We start from the raw sequence: 26917 nt of genomic DNA, 5'->3' as shown, positions 1-26917 counted from the left end.
TCCCAGTAGCAGGGAGTGACGGGGACAGAGCCCCGTGCAAGACCATCCTTGGCAGTAGTGACAAAAGCTTGAGCTCCCAGGTGTGTGCTGGTATCTTGTCCCGTGATGCGAATCAGGGGACATTCAAGCACTCGCTCAGCAATGTCTGCCAGCAGTGCGGATGGCGGTCAGAGCAGGCTGGGAAGGAAAGGTCTGAAGAGTGTGCAGCTCATAGTTAGAGCCTTGCAGGCCCCTGGGTTCAGGTCAGCAAGGACATGAGGAGGGATGGAGCAGAGTGGATGGGGTTGGCCTGGCTGGGGACCTGCTCAGAGGGGTGCTGTCACACCTCACCGCTAAAGCCTTAGTTTACTTGAAAGGCTAAGTTGGAGAGAGGAGAGATCTTTGGTTTAATGCTTCACTCTCCAAATGGCTGCACAATTGGGGCAGTGCCAGGCCCATGCCAAGAGCTTAGAACTCCATACAGGTTTCCCACATGAGTGGCAAGAGCCAAAGCTCCTGGGCCATCTTGTGTTGTTTTCCAAGTGCACTAACGGAGCTGGAGCAGAAGCAGGGCACCCAGGACTGGAACCAGAGCCCCTGTGCAATCCGGCAGTCCAGGCAGTGGCTCAACTTGCCGTGCCATAATGCCAGCCACTGGTTTTAGCAAGGTCTTGGGCAGACAGGGCTCCTGATGGGGGTACTGGGAAAGAGGCAGAGGCACACCTCCATTTGCCTGGAAAGGGAGCTGCCTGATTCTCTCCCCTGAGCCTCAAAGGCCAGCCCAGAATTTCATTTCTATGCCTCATCTTCCCTCCTCACGGCCAAGACGAGGCAGGCTCCCGTCTGCACCTTGTCAGCTTGTCAGGAAGGTTTCTTGTAGAAATTTGGAAAGGCTGGACCCTTTGGGGTTAGGCAAGAGGTAGGGAGAACAGCTGTCTGGGAGCTACGGGGTACAGTGAAGTTAATCCAGAAGCTTGTGGAGTTACTCCAAAGTTTCTGACTTTGGGCAGGTGGAAAGTAGTATCTTTTTTTTTTTTAAGATTTATTTATTTTTATTGGAAAGTCATATATACAGAGAGGAGGATCTTTTGTCCATTGATTTCACTCCCTAAGTGGCCATAATGGCTCAGCTGATAGAAAGCCAGGAGCCTGGAGCCTCTTCCGGGTCTCCTACGCGGGTGCAGGATCCCAAGGCTTTGGGCTGTCCTCGACTGCTTTGCCAGGTCATAAGCCAAGGAGCTTGATGGGAAGTGGAGCAGCAGGGACACGAACCGGAGAACATATGGGATCCCGGCAGTGCAAGGCAAGGATTTTAGCCACTAGGGGCTACCATGCCAAGCCCTGTTTTCTGTTGAACTCCTTACTGTCAAAACCTTGATACGGCATACAAAGATTGCCTGACATCTTACCACTCTGGGCATTTTGGATGGCCATCCAGACACCCAGCCTGTGTGCGTCCACACGTAGGCTCCTGTTATATAAACATGCGGTTCTATGGCCTGCTTTTCTTGAAGATAGCTCGAGCTTTCTCATCAGCGGGTAGAAGTGGCTTCCTCACCCTCCGAGGCAGGCTGCACAGCGCTGCCAGCGTTTAACCCGTTCTCCCGTGAAGGGCAATAAGTGCTCTCCATCATGCCCAGTAGAGTGATGCTGCCTGACCTTGACTGTCAGCTTGGACTCCTGCTCACTTGGCAGGATATTGTGCAAACAATGCCATCTCCTTCTGTGTATCTTTTATTACTATTTTTCCTTGCCTGTCGATACTTGATCCTTGTGAATATCCTGTCGGTCCTGGTTAAGATAAGGATGGCCATATCTTTGAACCACTGTAATGTGTCTTGTGTGTGGTAGGGAGAGCAGCACGTTTCGTCTCCTTTGCTCTTAACCTTTGCTTAGTTGCTGTTAACACGGAGGCTTAGGGGTAGAGAGCAGGGCTGATGGCCAGTCAAGCCTGAAAATGCACAGGGGTCCAGTCCAAGGCCAGGGGACATGAGGGTGGCATGCTGTGGGAAGAGATAGGCTTGGCAGAGCAAGATGCCGAAGGAAGACTCCATGGTGAAGGATTGGTACTAAAGCTGATGCCCAAGAAGGTTCAGTTTCTGTTCAGTAATAGCATTCTTCAAGCAAAGTAGAAAGACCAGGTGGCTTGAGTCATCATTAAGACAAGCCAGTCACAGGACAGCCTGAGCGTGTTGCGTGATCTCATTTGTCTAGACACTTTTGTAGCCTGTCCATGCTTGCAGTGGTATTTGTAACAAGTGGCCAAGAAGTAGTAATGATGGCATTTACTTGATCTCAGCCAAAAGGCCAAGCCGCAGGGCACGGATGACTCTACATAAATGGGAATGGTCACGGGGGCCCACGTTTGGCTGAAAGATTTAGATAATTGTCACCTCGGGGTGCCTTGGTTGAAACCTTGACCCTGGCTGCCGGCTCCATCTTCCCCCAGTGCAGGCCCTGGGAGGCCATGTTGATGGTTCGGGTGAATGTGCACCTGCCACCCACGTGGAAGGCTCAGATTGACTCTAGCCTCCTGCCTTGCCAGCATATAAGAAATGCACTGGTAGATGGGAGTGCTCTCTCAGCAAATTTATAAAAAGTTTCAAAGTAAGCAAAAGGAATAACAATAAAACAAGCAGGTATGAAAATGATGGTCACAAAGGGAGGAGTTGATGCTGACCATACACAGCGTGGGAGCCCCGTGGGAAAGCAGCGGGCTCCATGGAAAGCCATGGTAGGGAGGAGGGAATACGCAGCCCTGAACTATGGGACAGTGCAAGGTGGGCACGCTGCCTGGCATTAGGAGTGACTGGTTCATACGGTTTCAGTGGACTCTGGGCTGAGCAGCTGGTCCCAGCTTGTGTGATACTGACCAGGGTGACTTGGAGCAAGGGGAATATTGGCTTGCTCTGTCAGTTTGAGAAAGGACATGGTTGGGGTGTGGGCTCTGGTATGGCTGTTTTGTGTGATGTCACTGGCACACCTGTAGAGGGTCATTTTCTCCATTATCAAGACCCCAGAAATACTAGGAAGTAAGAAAATAGTGTAAGAGCAGAGAAGAAACTTGAAAAAGCAGACCTGGTTGAGAAATGCTAAACCAAGAATGAAGATAAGCTTTAATATAGAGCAGAAAGTGTTGAAGGAAGTTAGTGGTAAAATTATGGATAAAACAATCAAGTTAAACACATTCTGGTTTTGATGAAAAATGGAGTCAATTTGTAGGGGAGTTTGGCAATATGTGGCACTTTTAATTCCTAACATTTGTTTTATGGAATTAAATGTCTTGGAAAGTTAAAAGGATTTTCAAAAAGTGTTGTTTATGGTAAGAGAAACAAGTAGAAATGATCACAAGACATTCAGTAGACTCAGAGGTCTTCAGAAAGTTCATGGAGAAATGAGAGAGTAATGAGAAGACTGCATGAATTTGAAATTTTTGTACAAAAATAATCTTGTCATTCCATTTTGGTACAAGCTTTTGATGTCCCGTCTTCAGCATGTCAGTCCCTGGGAGAGGAGGCAAGGTGTAAGGCATCCATCACACTAGGCCAAGATAAGCATGAGGTTAGAAAATCCTGTGCATGAGACCCAGTGCAGTTACCAAAAGGTATCTGGGCCTGTGTCTGCTCTTTTCTTTTTTTCTAGAGATTTACTATTTTGAAAGAGGAAGAAACAGAGAAAGATCTTCCATCTGCTGGTTTCCTCTGCAGATGGCCCTAATGGGCAGGACTGTTCCAGGCTGCAGCCAGGAGCTTCTGTGTCTCCCTTGTGATTGCAGGGGCCCAAGGACTTCGGCCATCCTCCCTGCTTTTCCAGGAACATTAACAGGGAACTGAATCTGAAGTAGAGCATGCAGGACTCAAACGAGTGCTCAAATGAGATGCTAGTGTTGCAGGTGGTAGCATTACCCACTGTGCTACAAGGCCAGCCCCTAAGGTTTTTAATGAAGAGAAGTAATATAAGAGCAAAAGGAGGCTGAGTATTCAGAATAGTAGTGGAAGGTCCGAGGCTCTTTGGGATGACATGGTGCAATGGCAGCAGGACTGGGCATTGGGCAGGGTAGGTCTGCCAACCCTGACCCCTTGCCAGCAGCAAGAGCCTGGGAGATCAGCTTGCCTCTAGGAGGAGCTGGAGAGATGGGAGTGTGCGTGGATGTGTGGGAGAGCTCTACAGACCCAGATGAGAGCGCCACCTAGAAATTGGAGGTAGAGGTACCCCACAGTTCCAGGTGTGTGGGGCGCCAACTTCTGTCCTCTCCCTCCCCGACTGAGCCAGGTCTGCACCCTGACCAAGGAAGACAATCGCTGCGTGGGCCAGATCCCTGAGGACGAGCAGCTGCATGTGCTCCCGCTCTACAAGATGGCCAGCACAGACGAGTTTGGCAGCGAGGAGAACCAGAACGCCAAGGTGGGCAGCGGTGCCATCCAGGTGCTCACTGCCTTCCCCCGTGAGGTCCGCCGCCTGCCCGAGCCCGCCAAGTCCTGCCGCCAGCGGCAGCTCGAGGCCAGGAAGGCAGCAGCCGAGAAGAAGAAGATGATGCAGAAGGAGAAGCTGAGCACTCCGGAGAAGATCAAGCAGGAAGCCCTGGAGCTGGCTGGTGTCACGCCCGACACAGGTGCGTGTGGGAGGGCGCCTGGAGCTGCCGGGCCTGGCCTCCATGATGGTCCCCACTCCCCAGCACACCCGTGTCCGGCAGCATGCCTCTCATGCTCACCCCTGCTCCCACTTGAAGCAGCATCCCCTGGGGGTGTGCCCCAAGACCTCTGGTGCCTGTAGTTCCCCATTCCTCTGGGCCCCAGCACCTTCCGGGGGGTATCCCACCAACTCATAGGGATTGCAAAAGTGCTGTGGATACTGCCCAGCTGCCTGTGGGCTCAGGCCTGTGCCAGGTGGTGCCCAGGAGCACATGTCGGTTGCAGCTTGTTCCTCTGCAACTCACCTGACCTGCCCTCCCCAAAAGGGAAAACACCTTGAAATAAATAATGAGGATTGATTTGAAAGGTGGAGTTAGAGGTTTTCATCTGCTGATTCACTTCCCAAGTGGCTGCAATAGTTAAGCTGGGTCAGGCTGAATCCAGGAGCCTGGAACTCCATGTGGGTCTCCTACCTGGATACAGACGCCCAAGCACTTGGCGATCTTCTGCTGTTTTCCCCATGATCTTTGGCAGGCAGCTGGACCAAAGTTTGCAGAGCGCTGGGACTTGAACCAGTGGCACTCATAAGAGATCCCAATGTCATGGCACAGGCCCCTAGGGCACTCATCATTAGGAATGGGCCTTGCCAAGCCGTGGGGGTCCCGGCACCTTGTCCACCTCACCCCTTTTTTTACCCACAGGCCTGTCTCTGAAAGGGGCGTTGCCGCAGCCAGGCCTAAAGCCCTCGCTCAAGGTGGAGCCACAGAACCACTTCAGCTCCTTCAAGTACAGCAGCAACGCGGTGGTGGAGAGCTACTCGGTGCTGGGCAACTGCCGGCCCTCTGACCCATACAGCGTGAACAGCGTGTACTCCTACCACTCCTACTACGCACAGCCCAGCCTGACCTCCGTGAACGGCTTCCACGCCAAGTACGCGCTGCCCTCATTCGGCTACTATGGCTTTCCACCCGGCAACCCCGTCTTCCCTTCCCAGTTCCTGGGCCCCGGGGCCTGGGGCCACAGCAGCAGCAGCAGCAGTGGCAGTTTCGAGAAGAAGCCAGACCTCCATGCGCTGCACAGCGGCCTGAGCCCGGCCTATGGTGGTGCTGACTTTGCCGAGCTGCCGGGACAGGCTGTTCCAACTGATGCCCACCTCCCCACGCCTCCCCACCAGCAGCCTGCTTACCCAGGCCCCAAGGAGTATCTGCTTCCCAGAGCACCCCAGCTCCACACGGCTTCCCGGGATCCCGTGCCCTTCTCCCAGAGTTCCAACTGCTACACCAGATCCATCAAGCAAGAGCCCGTAGAGCCGCTGGTACAGACCGAAGCTGCTCCCCGAGAGCTGGGCAAGCTGGGCAAGCCACCTCTGCCCGAGGCATCTCAGAACGGGGGGCCCAACCACCTGTGGGGCCAGTTCTCTGGAGGTGCCAACATGTCTCCCAAGAGGACCAATGGTGTGAGTGGTAGCTGGGGTGTGTACCCTCCTGGGGACAGCCCTGCCGCTGCTACAGACAAGCTTGGCTCCTTCGGGGCTGGCTGCCTGACCCCTTCACACTTCCCGGAGGGCCAGTGGGGGCTGTTCCCTGGTGAGGGGCAGCAGTCAGCACCCCACACCGGGGGGCGCCTGCGAGGCAAACCCTGGAGCCCCTGCAAGTTTGGAAGTGGCACTGCTGCCACTGCCTCTGCCTTGCCTGGGCCCGGCCTGACAGAGAAGTCGTGGGGTGTGGGTGCAGCAGCAGATCTCAGTGCTGCCCTCAAGGGCTCACCTGGGCTGCAAGACAAGCTGTGGAACCCCCTGAAAGGGGAGGAAGGAAGGATTCCGACGCCTGCGGCGGGCCAGCTGGACAAGGCTTGGCCGGGTCTTGGTGGGCCTCTGGGTCCGGGGACGGACAAGCTGTGGGAGCCCTTTGGCCTGGAGGAGGGTCCTGCAGCAGCAGCGGCGGCGGCTTCTGGAGCGCCTGGAGCAGTCGGTGAGGAGCCCGCCTCCAAGGGGGCCGTGAAAGAGGAGAAGGCTGGAGAGGAGGAGGAGGAGGAGCTGTGGTCAGACAGCGAGCACAACTTCCTGGACGAGAACATCGGCGGTGTGGCCGTGGCACCGGCCCACGGCTCCATCCTCATAGAGTGTGCCCGGCGGGAGCTGCATGCCACCACACCACTCAAGAAGCCCAACCGCTGCCACCCCACCCGCATCTCGCTGGTCTTCTACCAGCACAAGAACCTCAACCAGCCCAATCATGGGCTGGCGCTCTGGGAGGCCAAGGTCAAGCAGCTGGCCGAGCGGGCTCGCGCCCGCCAGGAGGAGGCAGCGCGCCTGGGCCTGGGCCAGCAGGAGGCCAAGCTGTACGGCAAGAAGCGCAAGTGGGGCGGCACCGTGGTGGCCGAGCCGCAGCAGAAGGAGAAGAAGGGGAGCATCCCCACGCGGCAGGCGCTGGCCATGCCCACAGACTCGGCCGTCACCGTGTCCTCCTACGCCTACACGAAGGTCACTGGCCCCTACAGCCGATGGATCTAGGTGCCAGGGAGCCAGCGTACCTCAGCGTCGGGCCCAGCCCGAGCTGCCTCTGGTGCTTTCGCCCTCATGCCTGGGGGCGGGTTGGGGGTGCAGAAGTCTTTTTATCTCTATACATATATAGATAATGCATATCATATATATGTATTTATGGTCCAGACCTCAGAGCTGACCCGCCCCGTCCCCCACTTCCCCAGCACTTTGAAGAAACTACGGCTGTCGGGTGATTCCCCCCCCCATGATCTTAATATTTATATCTCCACCTTTTTTCCCTCCTCTCTTCTTTGGAGGGGCTTTTATTTCCTTTGTTTTTAAAACTCTATCCTTGTATATCACAATAATGGAAAGAAAATTTATAGTGTCCTTTCACAAAGGAGTAGTTTTAAATTCCATTTAAAATGTGTATTTATTGGGTTTTTTAAAGCGACAATAGTAATGGTAAAGGATGGGCAGGAAAGGCCAGTGGTTGCTCGCTCCTGCTCAGGCCAGCTGGGCCCAGGAGCGGGGACAGCCCCCCAGGCTGTCCCTCCCTGCCACCAGCCCCTGAGCTCTGCTGCAGGAGGGGAGAGTCTGTATGTAGCCAAACAACCCCGGCTTGCCACTGGGGGCCCCACCCTGGACACCCTGGCCTAGATCTCCCCCAGAAATCAGGTTGGAAGTAGACAGCTTCAGGCTTGGTAGTCTCCACACTGAATCCACTGTCCGTTATTTATCAAGTCACACATTGTCACGGCTCACTAGGCAGCACCTGGGAGCTGAAGGGGCCCCCAGGAGCCAGTGAATTTGGCGCTGAAGGAATCTGAGTGGCAGTTTTTGCAAACGCTCCCCACCCCCAAAGTCTATGCTGGGATGGAGCAAAGGGCTACTGTATCTTTCAAAAGTCAGAAGTTGAATCCAAGCTGTGAAAAGCCCGGCATGGCCCTGCCCTCGGTGCGCAGGGCTGTGCGGAAACTGGTGCTGTAGCAGAGCCTGGTGCTGTCTCCTCCAGGCTGGGACTCCAGCTCCGCGGGCAGGTTGCAGCCTGCGGGAGCTTGGCGGGGTAACAGCGGTGAGCACGTCCACCCCTCCTCATGTCCACGTTGGACCCTGGTGCATGCCTCCCCGAGCCTGCCCCCTCCGTGCTCCTTCGGGGTGGGGCTGGGGGGCAACCCTTACCAGTTTTAAAGTGCAAGAGTCACATGTTTCTCAGCAGGTTGCTATGATTCTCCTCTCTCATTGGTGCCATTTCTCCATCTGATCATGTCCTCTCCTTCCTTCCCTCTCCACTCACTTCAACACACCTGTTCTAAAATTTTGGTGCATTTGTTCAGTTCTTTGAGGATGTGGTGCTTAATTCTTTGTGACATTATTGAGCTAGGTTGGGCCCGGCAGGTGGAAGCAGCCCTCCCCTTCAGCAAGGCAGGCTTCTTGGAGTGTGTTTTCCTGTGGCATTGACAGAAGGGAAGTCCGGCTACCTGTGGGGACGTATGTGGTGAGTGTGGGAGAGGCAGGCGGCCGCCACGCCCTGGGATCATCATTCGGTATTTCTCGCGCAGTCTTTGTCAGACGTAGGTCCTCATTCATCAGTAGAGTCTAACAATCAGATGATGATGCTGAAGGCAGGCGAGTCCCTGAGCTTCCAGGTGCCTTGTGTAGGAGCGGAGAGCTGGCCGCTGGGCGCTCCTGGGGCCTCGGCTGCGAACGCCAGCGGGATGGCCGCAAGACGTCCTGTGCATTCACGTGGTCTGCTTTTCACTGTATATAGGGAGAGAGTTTTTTAAGCACTTTTGCCTAGATTTAAGCAGCAACTTGAAAAAAAAAGTTTTAACATGTAATTGTGGGAGAAACTGTAAATAGTAACTGAATATTTAATGTGCTTTGTCTATCCTCCACTTTGACCATATTCTGTAAAGTTGCATTTATTTTACAGGACAAAAACAAAATATTATTGTTTTGGAAATAAATACCCAAGAGCTTATCAGGACTTAGAATTATTCAGAATTCAGATTTATAGGAAAAAACCTCTGACCTTCAGTGTGACAAGCTAAAGGAAGCAGAGTCTTAACAAGCATGCTAATTTTCTAGTTTTGAGGAAGAGTTGGGTCCTTGAAATGCTATTTTGCTTATCGCATCAGTACTCTTATGCAGGTCTCATTTGACTCCGTGCTTAGGTAGATGCGGGGGTGCCTTGAAAACTTCATTTTAAATGATCTTAAGCAAGAGATATGCTATTTTACGAAAACATGTGGCGACTGTGACTGTCTGCGTGACCCGTGGAAGCCCCAGGTTGGCTGTTGGTTTGGAAGGTCCCGCGTGTAACCCAGGTGATGCCCGTGCTGGGCAGGTGTGAATCTTCCTGTGTGTCCGGTATGCTTCCCGCCCCCCACCCCGGCCCCTTGGTAGCAAAGCCATTAGATGCAAGGAGAACCCAGTACAAGCGCGAAGCATGTGACAGCCGTGCCCCCTCCCCGTGCCAGCCCATGAGCGACTAGGGTAGGACGCAGGCTGCTGCGAGGTGAGGCCGCGGGGCCCCCCCGCCAGCCGAGCCGGCCCGTGCCCACTCTCCACACTACACGTGTAACCTACCTCAAAGCTCAGTCATTGACGTCCGCATGCTTTAGTTGTGTGCTTCAAACGTAACTATGCACAGCTCTTTGTCTCCCCCGTGCTGCTGAAGGTTTCCTAGAAGAAGCAGATTTTTATTTTTTACTGGCACTATCATTTTTTTAAAAGTCCTAAAAATGATTGACATTTGTATCATGAGAAGAAAAATAAAGCCATCGCAATTACAGAACCTAAAGCATGACCACGTCCTAAGAGTGCCGACATGGTGACAGCAGACAGGGCCTGAGTCCCCGCCACCACCCTCGCGCAGTGCAGGCACCCCCCCCCCCACGTTGTTTGGTTTTTCTCTGCCTTGGTGTGTGAGGGAAGCACTTGCCGAGTTCTTAGCTAAGAGATTTTCCCCCCCAGAATAGAAGTTGCTTCACGGCAGGTTCTCACAAAATAACTGGTGCTAGCTTAAAAAACCCTTACCTAACCCCTGGCAGCCTGGCTGCAGGTCTCGTGCTGGGCAGAGTCGGCGACTCCCAGCCCGGCTCCCTGGGTTCCTCTACCTTCTGAGAGGACAGCGTGGGCGTGGCGACAGGTCCCCAGCGGGGCCCCTCAGGCCTCTCTGGGACAGAGTGACCTTCCTGAAGTGAGGAATGAAGCAAAGCTTAGGGCTTTGCAGATGTGTAGGTGTGTGAGGCCGGGTGCCAGGGAGTAGAAGGAATGTGAAGTCGTTGAGCGAAACCCAGCCAGACTTGCTTCTCCACTGTTTCAGCACAGCAGGGTGTCGCAGTGAGGCAGAGCTGGCCGAAGACTCCTATCCCTGACGTGCCTCAACTAAGCTCTCTTCCCTTTTGTTACTGCAGTGCGTTTTATGGCCTAGGAAGCATTTTTATGAATTGAAATCGTCTAAATAAAATGGTGCTACGGTGTTTTAATGTGACTGTCCCTGATCCTGTCTTGCTGAGGTGCTAGCCCCATGCTGAAACCACAACCAACCAAAAACGAGGTGGGCTCCAGTCTCTCGGCTTCTTCGTGTCCCCTCACCCCATCCTTCTTTTGGTGCTGTCTTTGGAAACCTCTGTTTACCATGCTTGGATCCGCTCTGGGCGGCTGTTTTGCTTTGTTCCACTGTTCTTCCCCTAGTGGCCAAAAACGGTCCCAACCAAGGCAGGTGGGGAAGCGGCCAGCTCCCTCACTGTACAGGGGACTGGGGTTTGCCTGGCGGGCAGGTGCATTCTGACACGCAGGCCTGAGGAGCGGTTGCAGAGAGGAGTGAGGTGCTCCCGCCCCTGTGGGTGTGGCCGCCGTCGGCAGAGCCCGGAGCGGCCCAGGTGCTAGGCAGACATCTCTGGGAGGGGTCCTGCCGGGACCAGGGCGGGCAAGGGGCACACTCCCCACAGCTCGCAGCCTGTACCCAGTGTGGACCCTCCCTTGTGGGCAATGCCTCATGTTGAAGCTTTCCAGGTTTGCTGGGGCTGCTTCCTAGTTGGTGCTGTTATGAATTTTCTTGGGTCCACAGAAGCTGATGTTTCCAAAACTCCACAGGAAGCCCCACTGTGTGTCATCCACTGTCACCGTGGTTTTTTTTTAAATACCTCAAAAACACGACATGGTGACAACTTGGCGAGGTGGTGTCCATGAGGGTCTGATTCCTGTGGGTGGTCCATCTGACTGTGTCCTGGACCCTGAGGAGTCTCAGGGTCACTCTGGTTTTCCATCTCAGCAGTCAGCATCACTGAAAGAACAAAAGCAGGTAGGCTGGGGTGGTTGACTGAGTCTCAACTTTGCTTTAAAACAGTGCGACTCTCCTGCCTGCCCACAGCTCCCAGTTTGGCCCTGGCGCGGGGGGCGTGGGCTGGAGTGACACCCCCTGAATCTAGTTCCTCTGCAGCATGTGCTCTTGTGCACATGCACAGCCAACTTTAGTGTCCTCTGGACCAAAACCAACACTTTGAGGTGCACACCCCCAGCCTTGCTTGTCCTGCCCCACCGGTGCTCCCAGCTCTTGTCCTGTGGGCAAGAGTCCAGCAATAGCTTCTCCCCTGAGCAGAGGCTGCAGCGCAGAAATGCCAAGTCTGCAACCCCCCCCCCCTTTTTTTCTTTGCTCCCAGAGTCGGTGAGCGGGTTGATGTACTTCCTTGTTGGCTTCTGTTCTGATGATCAGGGATGCTTTCCGAGTGGTACTGTCCTGTTCTCCTGTGACAGAACAACCTGTCAGCCACCCGGGGGGAGCTCCGTGCAAACCCAACCGGCTCATGTGAACATTCCAAACTGTCTTGGTTCCCACACAGGAATTCTTGTTTCTTTTCTTTGGTGAAGGGAGAGGAGAAGAGAGCAGGAGTAATGTCATTTCTTTTCCATGTGTTCAAGACAGGTGGCAGAGTGGAAATATGAACGCATTAGACTTAATCTAGAACCCCTGTAGTTTTTTGAGGTGTTTTAGTTTTTTATCTCTTCAAATTCCTGTTTGGTTCCCTGGCTTCCAATGGAGGTGTACTTAACAACCATACTTGAATATTCCGTCTTTGTAAACTGTGGCTACTTGAAATGAAGTTTATCTGGGGTTGATGGATGAATGGTAGATTTTTTGCAATGTCTCAAGGCAATAGGATGTGTATTATTAAACTGTAGATATTCTTAGTAAATTTATGCTGATAATTTTATTTTGTATAATTTTTATCTTTTCGTTAATTTTTTCCTTCTGCTTTTATTGGTTTGCCTCCTGATGACCCCTCCTCACCCTCCCTTCCTGCCCTCCCCAGTGTTTCAGTAAATTTAATTTAGGGTGCCTAGAAATTGCAAGTATGTATCCTTTTTTGATTTGTATTTTATTATAATTTACACAAACAACTGGGTTTGTGAACTGTATTACTCCTGGTATCTTTAAAATATTGTGGGTGTTTTAATAAATTTTATATTTATTTTTTGCACTCAAATTTGGTGTGGTTCCTCTTTTCTCTCTCCCTTGCACTTGGACTTGAGTGGGGGTACACAGGGGCCGTGTGCGGAGAGCCCTTACCATGGGCACTGCAGATTCCTGGCGGCTCAGGACTGAGGCCAGCAGCCAATACAGCCGGAGCAGACACCTCCTTCGCCGGTCTCTTGTTTGTTTCCATTTGTCTTTCAGCCCCCCGTTTCACTGCGCTTGGAGACAGCTTCCTCTCCTTAAAGTCTGCAGGCTCTCCCTCCTGCCAGTGGCAGCTGTTTGGAAGAGGCAACTGTGAACTAAGAAGACTAGAGCGTCCATGTGAGCTGCTGGGGCAGAACCCCGCATTCACAGCAGGTGCCAATCGCAAAGTGTAGGCTGTACTCATTTTGTTTCAGCAGCACCTTCTGCTTGAGCCTTAACACACACATATCCTAGAACCTAAGAGGGTGTGTGCGTGAGAGAGAAAGGGGACACATATACTAACTTGCTTTTTTTTTTTTTGCCTCTTGTACAACGAGACCCACTTCTGTCGCTTTCTAAGCCCATCCTGTAGACCCCGCGTCCAGGGCTGGCAGGAAGGCCAGGACTGAGGGAGCATGAGGAGTTACCAACATTTCCTGTATGCAAAGACCCCCCCATGTGTCAGGGCATTTCAGAACGTGCAGGGAAATGCACATGCAGAGATGAGTTTTTTTGGTACCTAAATTTAATTCCATTTTTCATAAATGTTCTGCATTGCCCTTGTGATGTGTATTTTTAAGTGGAGTGCAGTAATTTTGCTGTTGTAATGTTTTTACTTACATAGTTAAGATTGATTCCTTGAAAGAATGACAGGAAGAGAGATCTTCCTTTTTTATTATTTTACAATGCGGTTTCCTATGCTCTGAGGTTCCCCGCCCCTCACTGATCTCCCCACATCGCCACTGTAACCCCACACGCAGGCATGGACAATGGCAGAGAGTCCAGCACCTTTTTGGCACATTTCTTTGGGGGTTCAGCTTTGGAAGTAGAGATGCATACTGTATTGATTGCCATCTTCACAATTGGTTATGATAGTTTTTATTACACAGTTACTATACTTCCCCTTAAAAGCCATGAATCAAAATCGACAGCGGGAACAAAGGAACAGTAATCATTTACCAATAAGTAATAATAATTTAATTATTTATTACAATTTTTTTCTTCCTAAATTAAAAAGCAAAAGTATCAAATCCCATGAGATGTAGGAAAATAGGACATTCCTAATGTCTCCTCTCACTGACCCCAGTGTTTTATAGTAAAATTGTCAAGTATAGTCTTGATTCCGACTTTCCGCTTTTTATATGGGTCAGGACGTGGTCGGCATAGGTAAGGACAGAGGCTCATGTTCTGTCTGGGTACGCTCAGGAGCTCGGGGCTCTACTTGGACTCAGTTGTAGGGATGTATTCTGTCAGTTTTCTTTGATTCCTGGTGCTCTGGGCTCCATTACATCCTTTGTTTATGAGATTACAAGTGTATGTTTACCTTAGTTTTTGTTTTGTATTCTCAATGGAGGTTGTCTAATATTAGAGTGAACATATATTTGTCCTTTTGGGAGAAACAGAGCTTCCATTCACTGCTTTGCTCCCCAAATGGCTGCAGTGGCCGGTGCTGAGCCAGTCTGAAGCCAGGGTGCAGGGTCCCACGGACTTGGGCCATCCTCTGCTGCCTTCCTAGGCCACGAGCAGGGAGCGGGGTGGGAAGTTGGAGCTGCTGGGCCTCAAAGCGGCGCCTGCCGCACCACAACACCCACTCCTAATTGTGCCTGCATCTGAGTTGTTCTCACCAAGTGTGCTTCCAGGAAAGGATCACAGTGAACTGTGCATCATCCACGTGCCTAATCCCCGTACCTCCCTTGACGGTCACCAGTCCCACCTGTGCCATCTGCTGCACCAGCTCCTTCTCTCGCCTACAGCGTTAGTCCACGTGGCAGGATCTTAAGGAAACGTACAGGTTCATTCACAGGAGACTCGGGCTGATTCAAGCCCAGAAACCCAGAACCCAACAGTTGGACTGCGAAGGTTGTTGGCTTTCTAAACCAGAGGCCTGGCTGCCCTCCCCTCCCAGGCTGATGTGGGATGCAAGGATCAAATGAGTGTGTAACAAAGGCCCTACTGCCACAGCAGGTAAGTTACACTCTCATTCTTGTAGCTTAAGGTGAGTAACCAGGCCAGCCCCAGTCTGAGGGCACAGAGGGACCTCACCCGTGCACGGCTCTTGGGACTCCCCAGCTGTGCTGTTCATGAAATTCATTTTGAAAAATACGAGGGGAGAGAGACCTTAACTAGTTTGCTCCCCAAATGGCCACAACAGCCAGGGCTGGGCTAGCCTCAAGTCAGAGCTGCTGCTTTTTCTTTTGTTAAGATCTGTTTTATTTTAATTGAAAAGTCAGATATGCAGAGAGGAGGAGAGACAAAGATCTTCTGTCCAGTGGTCCACTCCCCAGGTGGCTGCAATGGCTGGAGCAGAGCTGATCCAAAGCCAGGAGCCTCTTCCAGGTATTCCACGTGGGTGCAGGGTCCCAAGGCTTTGGGCCATCCTATAATGCTTTCCCAGGCAATAAGCCAGGAGTTGGATGGGAAGTGGAGCACCAGGGACACAAACTAGCAGTGTGCACATGGGATCCCTGCATACGCAAAGAGAGGACTCTGGCCACTAGGCTACCTTGCCAAGCCCAACACATCCAACTTTGGCTCAGCCCGGCTCTAGCTGTTGCAGCCTTTTGGAAAGTGAGTCAGTAGGTGGAAGATCTGTCTCTACTGGTCTCTGCAGATTTGCTCTTCAATAAAAATAAAGCTTTTGTTTGAAGATTTAATAGCACAAAGAATAACACATATCAAGCACATTAAGCCTCTGTGGTACCAGCATCCCTTACGGGCACTGGTTCGAGTCCCATCTGCTCCAGTGCAAGGAGGACGGCCCACAGCTATGCGCCACTGCAGCTACCTGGCGAGTGAACCAGCGATGCAGGATCTCCGTCTCTCCTCTCTGTACTCTCGCTCACTCTTTGCAGTCTCTCTCCCTTCCTCTCCCACTCTGCCCTCGAGCTGCCGTGTCTCCTATCACCTAGTCTGCTTCTCTCTGAGTGAGAAGTCTCTACTCATCTCTCTTCTCTCTCCCCTTCCCTGTTCATCTATCTGGCCTCTCTCTGCTTCTCTAATTCTTGCTGTGTCTGTTCTCCTTCACCCGTCTCTCCTCTTCCTCCCCTCTCTCCTTCTGTCTTTCTGTCCTTGATCTGTATTCCGCCTCCTCTTGATGCTTCTCCATCTCTCGTTCTGCCTCTCCTCCCTTTCTGTCTCCTCTCCCCTCTGTTTCTCCTGCTCTGTCCTTTATCTGTCACTCACTCACTCTCCCTTGCTGATCCTTTATCTCTTTGTCTGTCTCCTCTCTCCCCTCTTTGTCCTTGTCGGGCTCTCCTTCTGTCTCCCCCTTCTTCTATTTCTCCGTTCCACCCCCCAATGCCTAACCCTAACATTCCTCTGCTTCTCCTTTCCCACTCTGTCCTTTAACACTTTCTCTTCTCTCTTCATTGCCCCTCTTCTTTCTGTCTGACTCTCCTTCTCTTCCTCTCCTCTCCCGTGCTCGCTCTCCCCCGCCCGCTTGCCCCTGGGTACTGTCTTCATCTTCTCTCTGCCTCTTCTCTCTCTTCCCCTCTCTTCCCTTCATCTATCATTGTCTCTATCCTCCCCCTCTTCTCTTTCTCCTCTTTTTTTTTTAAAGATTTATTTTTATTATTATTTTTTTTTATTGGAAAGGCGGATATACAAAGAAGAGAGACAGAGGAAGATCTTCCGTCAACGGCTGATGCTATGCCGGTCCAAAGCCAGGAGACTCTTCCGGGTCTCCCACGCGGGTGCAGGGTCCCAAGGCTTTGGGCCGTCCTCGACTGCTTTCCCAGGCCACAGGCAGGGAGCTGGAAGGGAAGCGGGGCCGCCGGGATAGAACCGGCACCCATTTTCCCCTCTTTTTTAAGATTTATTTTTATTGGAAAGGCAGATATACAGAGAGGAGGAGAGACAGAAAGCTCATCTGATGATTCACTCCTCAAGTGGCTGCAATGGCCAGAGATGACCGGATTCAAAGCCAGGAGCCTCTTTTGGGTCTCCCATATGGGTGCAGGGTCCCAAGGCTTTGGGCCGTCCTGGACTGCTTTCCCAGGCCACAAGCAGGGAGGGAGCTGGCTGGGAAGCGGGGCTGCGGGGACACAAACCAGTGCCCATAGGAGATCCCAGCGTGTGCAACCCTTGTCTCCTCTCTCTGCCTCCATCTTTCATTGTTTCATCCCAACTTCCTCCATCGCTCCTGTGTCCCACTGTTCTCACTTTGTATCTCTCCCCATTTCTGCTTCTATCCTCATTATTCTCTATTCGCCCTTCTCTTCCTCTGTCCTTTACCTGTCATTGTCTTTCTCCATCTCCCTCTCTGCCTCTTCTCTTGCTCCTTTTCACCCTTTCCTCCTTTCTCACTTTCCATCTCTTCTATCTTCCTCTTCTCCTCCTCTCAGTCTCTGCCACTCACTCCTCTCTCACTTCCTGACTCTCATTCTGTCTGCCTTTCTCTGCCTCATCTAACTCCTTTCTCTCCTCCTCCCTTCATTCCCCTCTCCCACTTTCCGTCTCTCCTCTCCTCTCACTGTACATCTCTTTACATCTCTGTCACTCCTCCTCTGTTCTTTCACCTCCTTTTCCCTGATCACCTCCCCCCTCCCTGTCATTCTGCTGTCTGTCCTACTGCCTCTTGCTCTCTGCTTGATCTGTCATATCTGTCTCTTTCCTCTCTCTTTCCTTCTGTCTCTCTCTCTCCTAATCCCATCTCCTCTCGGTCTCTCCTTCCCATCCTCTTATCTTCTACCCCTTCTTGGCCTCTCTTTTTTCATCTCTCATTTTTGTTTCTTCCTCCATCTTTCCCACACTGTTTTTTTCTGCCTCTCCTCTTTTGCCCACCCTGTCTCTCTCATTCTCCTTGTTTTCTTTATCTGTCATTGTCTCTTTGTCTCTCCTAATCCCACTCTTTCCTCTTTTCTTGCTAATCTTTTAAATAAAAATCTTTAAAAGGTCTAGAGAACCACATAGTTAATAGAAGGTACCCAGAATTCACTGCAACCTCCACCAGCAAAATCACGAGGCCAGAACTGCATTTCGGGATGGGTGCCTGTGGAAGATGCTGGAGAACACTGGGACAGCCACAGCACACAAGGCCTGGCGAGGAGAGCTGCAGGAGGGGATCAAACACGCTAGTCACGGCACCCACGCCAGGACCCCAGGAGGGAACCCAGCCAGGGGAGCTCTCCAGGGCCTCCAGTAGCTCTGCTCCGGAGAAGGACCTCACACTGTCACCCAGGATGAGGCAATGGGACACTGTTGAGGAAGGAGTTGCTGTTGGAGCCCCCTGCCTCTGGGGGACATAGACCCCTGCCAGTCTGCATCCTGTGGACTTGCCCTCGCCCTGGAAAGAGCATTCTCTAGGACACAAACTTCAACACATTAAAAACAATCGTACATCTTTTCTGACCACAATGGCAATGAAACTAGTAAAGAAGAACAGAAGTCCTAAAGATGATACAACTAAGGGGGGCTGCTTAGCTCAGTACCCAGGACAGCCCCATTGGAATTCCTGTCCCCACAGGGGTACCTGCATTGGCCTGGCACAGTCCTTCTGGTTGCAGCCATTTGGGGAATAACCAATGGACAAGCTTAAGAATATTTTCTTTAAAAGTATACCGGGGGAGGAGCCATGGCCTAGTAGCTAAAATCCTCAAACGTGCCAGGATCCCATATGGGTGCTAGTTTAATCCCAGCAGCCCTATTTCCCATCCAGCTCCCCGATTGTGGCCTGGGAAAGCAGTCAAGGACGGCCCAAAGCTTTGGGACCCTGCACCCACGTGGGAGACCCGGAAGAGGCTCCTGGCTTCGGATCGGCATAGCATCGGCTGTTGCGCTCACTTGGGGAGTGAATCATCGGACAGAAGATCTTCCACACACTCTCTTCCTCCTCCTCCTCTCTGTACATCTGACTTTGCAATAAAAATAAATCTTAAGGAAAAAAAAAGTATACAGGGGATCTGGTGCTAATGCTCCACCCTGTGGTGTTGGCATCCCATAAGGGAGCAGGTTCATGTCCTTGCTGCTCCATTTCTGATCCCACTTTCTGTTTGTGGCCTGGGAACGTCTCAGAGGACAGCCCAAGCCCTCGGACCCCTGTACTCACATGGGAGACCCAGAGGAAGCTCCCAGTTTAGGACTGATCTGGCTCTGACCATTCCTGCCATTAGGGCAGTGAACCAGCAGCTGGAAGAGCTTCTCTGCAAAAACAGCCTTTCAAATAAAAAAAATCTAATTACACCGAATCAGCCCGTGATTATGTTAAGGCTTTGCTGCAACACTAGCATTCTACAAGGAGCAGATTACTATCTTTTGGCCTGCTCCACTTCTGATCCAGCTTGTTGCTAATATGCTGGGAAAGTAGCAGATGGCTAGAAATTGGACTGCTGTACCCATGTGGGGGACCGGGAAGAAGGTCCTGAATTCAGACGAGCCCAGCTCCAGCCATTGCAGCCATTAAGGGGATGAAACAGCAGATCAAAGATCTGTCTCTCTTCTCTATTTATAAATTTGCCCTTTCAAAGTATACAAACACCAGGATTTGAAAGACATACTTCTGAATCGACGATCACTGAAGAAAGTAAAAGGCAAACTTTAAAAATTCTTTTATGAGCCCAGCATGATAGCCTAGTGGTAGTTTAAGTCCTCACCTTGCATGCGCTGAAATCCCACATGTGGACTGGTTTAGACCCCAGCTGTTTCACTTCTCTCCCAGTTCCCTGTCTGTAACCTGGGAAAGCAATAGATGATACCCCAAAGCCTTGGGACCCTGAACCATGGGAGACCTTAAAAGAGGCTCCTGACTCCTGGCTTTGGATCAGCTCAGCTCCAGCCGTTACAGCCATTTGAGGAGTGAAACAGCAGATGGAAGATCTTTTTCTCTGTTCTTCTCTTTGTATATCTGACTTTGTAATAAATACTTTTTTTTTTAATTACTTTAGCCACTAGGCCACGCTGCCAGGCCCATAGAGTCCTCACCTTGAAAGCGCCAGGATCCCATATGGGTGCCAGTTCTAGTCCCAGCAGCTCCACTCCCCATCCAGCTCCCTGCTTGTGGCCTAGGAAAGCAGTTGAGGACGGCCCAAAGCTTTGGGATTCTGCACCCACATGGGAGACCCAGATACAGATACAGAAAAGCATTTGCTACCATTTAACACCCACGGAGGCCCAAACCCTGCCTTATGTAGGTATAGAAGCAACAGCCTTCACCATAAGACAACAGGTGACAGGTCCACGGCCAAGCTTAGAGTGACTTAAAACACCACGGATTGAGAGCTTTCCTTCTGACACACGGGACCAAAGATGTCCACTCTCACTGCTTTGACTCAGTTTCAGCTAGAGCTATTAGGCAAGAGAAAAACAGAAGGCACACAAAGATGATGAAAAGATGTCAAATCATCCCTGCCTCGTGATCCTGTGGTTCTTTCTGTGTACAATCTGATTATCAATTCTAATAATTTTGGTGGAATAAACAACATTACAGGCTACCCAACCAAAGCACAAAAACCAATCGCATCTTCGTGTAGCAACAGTGAACTCGCTAACCACGGTTAGAAAACAATCCCACTCACAAGAGTTAAAAGCAACTGAAAATTACAAAACACTTAGGGAAAGAAATTAAAAACACACACAAAGGGAAGACCTCCTATATTCATGGACTGGAAGAATGCCATCCAGAAGAGCCCACCATCGTCCCCAGACAGGACATGCTACATTTGACTTGTCCACTACTGAATGATCCAACACCATCTCCCTCAAGGTCACATGTCATGCTCCACAGACCAGAGGACAGTCCTGAATTCCACAGACACACTGAAGACTCTGGAGAAGCAACTAGTGGGGAGGTGCCACAAGACCAGACTACAAGACACACTTCGACAGAGGGTGCAGCCAGATTATTGATTTTTTTCATCATTATGTCTAAATTAAAGCTCACTTAGCTTGGATATTTTTGGCCTGGATCTTGGCAGGATTTCTTTTCTCCTTGTTAAACCTTTAAGGTGGAGTGGCCACTGTTGTAGCATAGTGAATAAAGCTGCTACCTGCAGTGCCAGCATTCCATATGAGTGCTGGTTCAAGTCCTGACTGCTCCATTTCCAATCCAACTCCTACTAATGTGTCTGGGAAATCAGCAGAGGCCGGCCCAAGTGACAGGTCTCTACACTGAAGTTGGACAACCAGAAGACATTCCTGGCTTCGGCTCAGCTCTGGCCACTGCAGCCATTTGTGGAACGAAAAGTGGATGAAAGATTTTCCCTATCTTGTTCTCCAACTTTGCCTTTCAAATAAATAAACCTTTGTAAATTAAAAAAAGGGTGGAAAATATCTACGGATAATGGCTTCATTCATCTTCATATTAAACATACCATGCCTATAGTGCTGGTCTTAAAAAGCCTTATGGCCTCAATGGAACTAAACAAATCAAAGATAGTTGAGTTCTTGAAGGTTAGTGTGTTCAGATGTGGGTGTTGCACTTAGCTGTGCAGACACTGGCTAGGATGCCTGTACAGCTCAGGGCGCCTGGGACCCACAGCACCCCCTTGGCTACCAGCTCCACCTCCCTACTCCTGCGGAAAGAAGGGAGGCAGCAGTGTTGCTTCCAGTAGTCAGGTCACCCCGCCCCCATCAGAGACCCGGACTGGATTCCTGGCTGCCTTGGGGAGTATACTGCCCCGACTTGGGGAGTGTACTGCCAGACAGACAGCTTTCACTAACTCTGCCTTCCAAATGATTTTTTTAATATGACTCAAGAAGAATATAATGCCTTTCTTTGGTTCCCTGGTTAACAGTTCCTCAGGCTTTGTGCTAACCATCAGCCTATTTCCCTGTTCATTAAATCTAGGTGGTGTGGCCTAGCGGCTAAAGTCCTCACCTTGAACGCCCCGGGATCCCATATGGTCGCCGGTTCTAATCCCGGCAGCTCCACTGCCCATCCAGCTCCCTGCTTGTGGCCTGGGAGGGCAGTCGAGGACAGCCCAAAGCTTTGGGACCCTGTACCCATGTGGGAGACCCGGAAGAAGTTCCTGGATCCTGGCTTGGGATCGGCATAGCATCGACCGTTGCACTCACTTGGGGAGTGAATCATCGGATGGAAGATCTTCCTCTCTGTCTCTCCTCTCTGTATATCTGACTTTCCAATAAATAAATAAATCTTAAAAAAAAAAAAGAGTCCTAAAATACAAAACTGCATTTCTTCCTTAAAAAAAAAATCTATAGTTATTTGTAAATTCTCAACAAAACACAATCCTGGTCATCATTAATTCTTATGTCATATTACTCTTATAGTAGTCAATTATTTCAAGCACTTGCCATAATTTAACACATAGGGAGAGCATTCCTATATGATGGTATAAGTAGGTATATCTACCTACAATGAATACATTGCTACAGCTTGATAATAAAAGCACCAGTAGGAAAAATTGTAAAGGCAGAAACTTAGGAGAGACACAGAAAAGTCCCATTTCAGGGAGCTGGCACAGTGACCTAGCAGGTAAAGCCACCACTGGCAAAGGCAGCATCCCAGCTGCTCCACTTCTGTTCCAGTTCCCTAATAGTACACCTGGGAAAGCAGCAGAAGACGGCCTAAGTGTTTGGGCCCTTGCATCCACAAGGGTGACCCAGAAGCTCCTGGCTCCTGAATTTGTACCAGCCCAGTCCAGCTCTCAAAGCAATATGGAAAGTGAACCAGCAGGTGAAATCTCGCTCCCTAACTCTGCTTTTCAAATATATAAATTATTTTTTTAAGTCGCAAGCCATAATAAAGTATGGAAATTACAATAATGCCTGTTTGACTTTTTTCTCCCAAGATTAATTCTAGTGTGGTTTTTATTTTAAAAATCTACTTATTTCAAAAACTGTTAGGAGAAAAGGAAGGAAACTGGGAGGGAGGGAAGAGAACCACCAGCTGCTGCGTTAATCATACATGCCTGCCATGGCTGGGACTGGCAGCCAGTTGAAGCCAGGAGCCTGGAACTCTGTCCAGTCTCCCACACACATGACAAGGGCTCAAGCATTTGGGACATCTGCAGCTGTTCTGTTGCTTTTCCAGCTTCATTAGCTGGGAACAGGATTAGAAACAGAGCCCACGTCACAGGCGCAGCTCAACTTGCTGCACCACAGCACCAGCCCCCTCCAGTAGGTTTTAAGCATCCTCAAGTTACACATTTTAAACACACAGCCAAAGTGGTCACAGAATAGCCACAGAGTAACAGAATCCAACTAAATTAAGTTGTATTTCTTCATCTTTATTATCAGTAAGCTAAAGTTATTTCAAATCAAGTGTTGAAGGCAGGTGTGTGCCACCATCAGATCCAGAATCCCTTCCCCTGCATCTAATCCAGAAACAAAGATTCAGATCCTTTGGCCAAAAGCATGTGGCTTGGAGGTTTGGCAAAGCTGTTAAAATGCTGCTTGGGACCCCACATGCTGTATGGACGTGTCCGGTTTGAGTGCCAACTCTTCTGCTTTCCATCCAGCTTCCTGCTGATGTGTATCTGGGAGGCAGCAGAGGATGCCCCAAGTCCTGAGGTCACACATGGGAGACCCAGCCTGGCTCAGCTCAGGCTATTGCCAGGGTCTGAGGAGTGAACCACGGGTAAGAGATCTTTCTCATTTTTCATCTCAGTCTACTTTTTTTTTTTTTTAAAGATTTATTTATTGGAAAGTCAGATATACAGAGAGGAGCACAGACAGAGAGGAAGATCCTCCATCCGATGATTTACTCCCCAAGTGAGTGCAATGGTCGATGCTATGCTGATCCCAAGCCAGGATCCAGGAACCTCCTCTGGGTCTCCCACACAGGTGCAGGGTCCCAAAGCTTTGGGCTGTCCTCGACTGCCCTCCCAGGCCACAAGCAGGGAGCTGGATGGGCAGTGGAGCTGCCGGGATTAGAACTGGCACCCATATGGGATCCCAGCACATTCAAGGCAAGGGCTTTAGCCGCTAGGCCACAGCGCCGGGCCAAAAAATAAATAAATAAACGTATCTTTAAAAAAAAACTGAAAACAGTAGGATAACAAGCTAACTTTCTTCAATATTCAAAACTATTCCTATTACAGCACCCTTCAGTCCTCTGACCTAGGACCCAGCACTCAGCTCAAGCCCAAGGTCTGGATTCAGGACTTCAGAATCTGCTCACTCAAGACTGTACCCTGGACCCAGCAGCCAGCATGATGCTGTCAAATGATGCTACATCATCTCCTGCACTTCAGAACCTTCCCAGCCCCTAGGACCCCTCTCCTGAGCTGGGGCTGCCGCTCAGCCTCAAGGTCAACCCCATTGCCACCACCTCACCTCCAAAAGGAAGTACCCTTCCCCAGTACCCACTAAATCTTGCTACCATCAAGGGCAATCCCAACCCCCTGCATAGTGGGGCTCAATAGGCTAATCCTCAGCCTGCTACCACTGGAATCCTGCAGGGGTGCTGATTTACATCCCAACTGCTCCACCTCCCTTCCAGTTCACTGCTTGCGGCCAGGGAAAGCAGTGGAGGATGGTCCAAATCCTTGGCACGCTGCACATGCATGGGAGTCCCAGAAAGGCTCCTGGCTCCGGGCTTCTGCTCAGCTGTGGCTTTTGAGACCACTTGGGGAGGAACCAGCAGATGAAACATTTGTCTGTCTCTCCTTCTCTCTGTAAATTTGGTTTTCAAAATAATGGAAAAAAGTTTCCTCACTACTTCTTTTTTGCAAAACACACCTTAATGCGATTTACTCATGCTCACTCTAGCTGTCAGAAAGAACAATCAAACGGGAGAATCAAGTTGGCAGAAAAGGGTGCAGACATGTTTGAGACATGTTTGAGATGACGGAGACTCATTAAAGAATAGAGAGCAGGTTACAGAAAAAGAGGGCTCAGGCAGTCAACAGTGGGCAGCAGGGGACCCCTTGGACACAGGGAAAAGGCAACAATGGCGGGGCAGTGTTACAGGGAACATAAAACCCACCAGCCACTGGTGAGCAGCCACCCAGACTTCAGCAACAACCAGGGATCTCGTGACGGCCACAGATCAGCCCTTGCAGCAGCCAGGTGGGAGTTTGGGTTCACACAGGAAGCTCAGGAGTTGAACGCAGGCTGGGACTGGCCAATCCTACTGAATACTTTGGCCCAGCAACAAAAGGAAAGGGAGCTGTGGACTTCATGAAGCCCACTGGTGGTGAATCAGAGCTTACAGCACAGGGATTAAAGGCTAGAGTGGACATATTGCCGGCTAGTCACACTGGGTTGATCCCACAGGGAGGACAGAGCCAGCTTCACGTCCTGTAGGATCTGAGGTGTCGGGATTGGAAGGTCAACAGCCCCAGCTCTCCAGCAGTGGCTGGGCACCTTACTCCAGCTGGGCACCTTACTGTTTGTCTAGACAAAATCACCACCACCTATAAACCAGTTATCTGGGACAGTTGTTGTCTTCCTAACCCAGGACACTGACTGAACATAAAAATTGACTTGTAGACCTGTAGCTAATACATCTTAGAAATCTGGACTAAGGAGAAAAATCCAAACAGGATTACAATGTCAAAAGTTAAGAAACAGAGGAACAATAAATGTTATTGAAGACTTCCCAGTAAAGGAGCAAAATGAGGAAGACATTGAGAAAATGGGGGACACAGAATTCAGAAAACTCATTATAAAGGTTCTGACCAACAATGATAGCAGTTAGGTTATCACCAACATATTACAGGAATCCAAAGAATTCAAAGAATTTGTCACACAGGAAATGAATCAAATGAAAGATGACATTTCAGAAGAATACAGTGGAGCCAAATAAAAGTACAATGGGGAGTCTCCAAAATAGAATGAAGGAGGCAGAAGAAAGAATATCAGCCTTGGAAGATGTTTCCTGTCACCAGGGGGAAACAAATAAAAAGCTGGAAGCAGAGCGAGGCCAAGCTAAAGGCCAAGCTAAAAAAAAAAGTATCCAAGAATTAAAAGATATGATTAAAAGGCCCAACATAAGAATGGGAGTTCCAGAAGGCACAAAAAGAAAAACTGGTATTAAAGATTTATTCAATGAAATAATAAATGAAAACTTCCCTAATCTGGAGGGAAAAATGAAAAACAATATACAGGAGGGGCACAGGACTCCCAACAGAGTTGATCAAAAGCGAACCTCACCAAGACACATAATAATCAAGCTCTCCTCAGTTGAACATAAGGAAAAGAAATCCTTAAATGTGCACGTGAGAAAACCAAGTGAACTACAGAGGAACCCCAATCAAGCTCACAGCTGACCTCTCAGAGGAAACACTGCAGATTACAAGAGAATGCAGTGACATTCGATTCTAAGAGGAAAAATTTTTCAGCCCAGAATAATGTATCCTGCAAAGCTCTCCTTTGTCTTTGAAAATGAAATAAAATTCTTCTACAATAAAGAAAAACTCCAAGAATTTGTCTCCTCCAAACCTGCCCTACAAATAATATTCAAACATGTTCTTGTGAAAGAGAAAAAGAATAACAGCTACCAAAACCAGAGGCAAATGTGGAGATCATTTCACTAAAAGGCTAACAAAAGACTCAGTCAAGATGATAGGACCAAACTGCCATCTATTCATATTAACATTGAATGTAAATGGCTTAAACTCAAACACCATTGATTAGAGGACTGGATCAAAAAAAAAAAAAACAAAACCCATCTATCTGTTGCTTACCGGAGACACATCTCACAAAAATCAGAGGAAACTGAAAGTGAAAAGATGAAAAAAGACATTCCAAGGTAATGGTAAGGAAAAACATGCAGGGGTAGCCATTCTTACATCAGATGATATAGACATCAACATGAAAAACATTAAAATAAATGAAAAAGGACACCATACAATGATCAAAGGATCCATTTAGCAGGAAGAGATCACCATAATAAATGTATATATATCAGATGCCAAGGCATCTAGCTATGTAAAACAAACATTAATGGACTTGAAGGGAGAAAGAGACTCCAATACAATCATAGTGGGTGACCTTAATACCCCATTAACATCAATGGACAGATAACACCAACCAAAAAAAAAAACAACCCAGAAACTCAGCAAAGAAACATCTGAACTTACCCAAACTCTAGAACCAATGGGCTTAGTTGATATCTACCAAACCTTTCACCCTACAAATAGAGAATACACTTTTTTTTCATCAGTGCATGGAACCTTCTCCAGAATTGACCATGTTATAAGCCACAAAACAAGCCTCAACAGATTTTTAAAAATCGAAATTATACCAGTCATCTTC

At 49.8% G+C, this 26917-nt stretch overlaps 1 protein-coding gene across 1 annotated transcript in view; it reads left to right on the top strand.

Moving 5' to 3' along the window:
* Positions 1 to 12587, top strand: part of TET3 (tet methylcytosine dioxygenase 3) — a 104516-nt gene extending 91929 nt beyond the window's left edge. Inside the window, exons 11-12 of the mRNA XM_040993681.1 lie at positions 4252 to 4591; positions 5312 to 12587. Of these exons, the coding sequence (XP_040849615.1) occupies positions 4252 to 4591; positions 5312 to 7122 (2151 nt within the window). The 3' untranslated portion in view covers positions 7123 to 12587. The remainder of the gene's footprint in view (positions 1 to 4251; positions 4592 to 5311) is intronic.
* Positions 12588 to 26917: the final 14330 nt, after the last annotated feature.

Source organism: Ochotona curzoniae, unplaced genomic scaffold, assembly GCF_017591425.1.
Source record: "Ochotona curzoniae isolate NIBS_2020 unplaced genomic scaffold, NIBS_Ocur_1.0 contig_883, whole genome shotgun sequence".
Taxonomy (NCBI): domain Eukaryota; kingdom Metazoa; phylum Chordata; class Mammalia; order Lagomorpha; family Ochotonidae; genus Ochotona; species Ochotona curzoniae.
The sequence above is the reverse complement of the archived record's forward strand: the minus strand, read 5'-3'. Positions and strand labels throughout refer to the sequence as shown.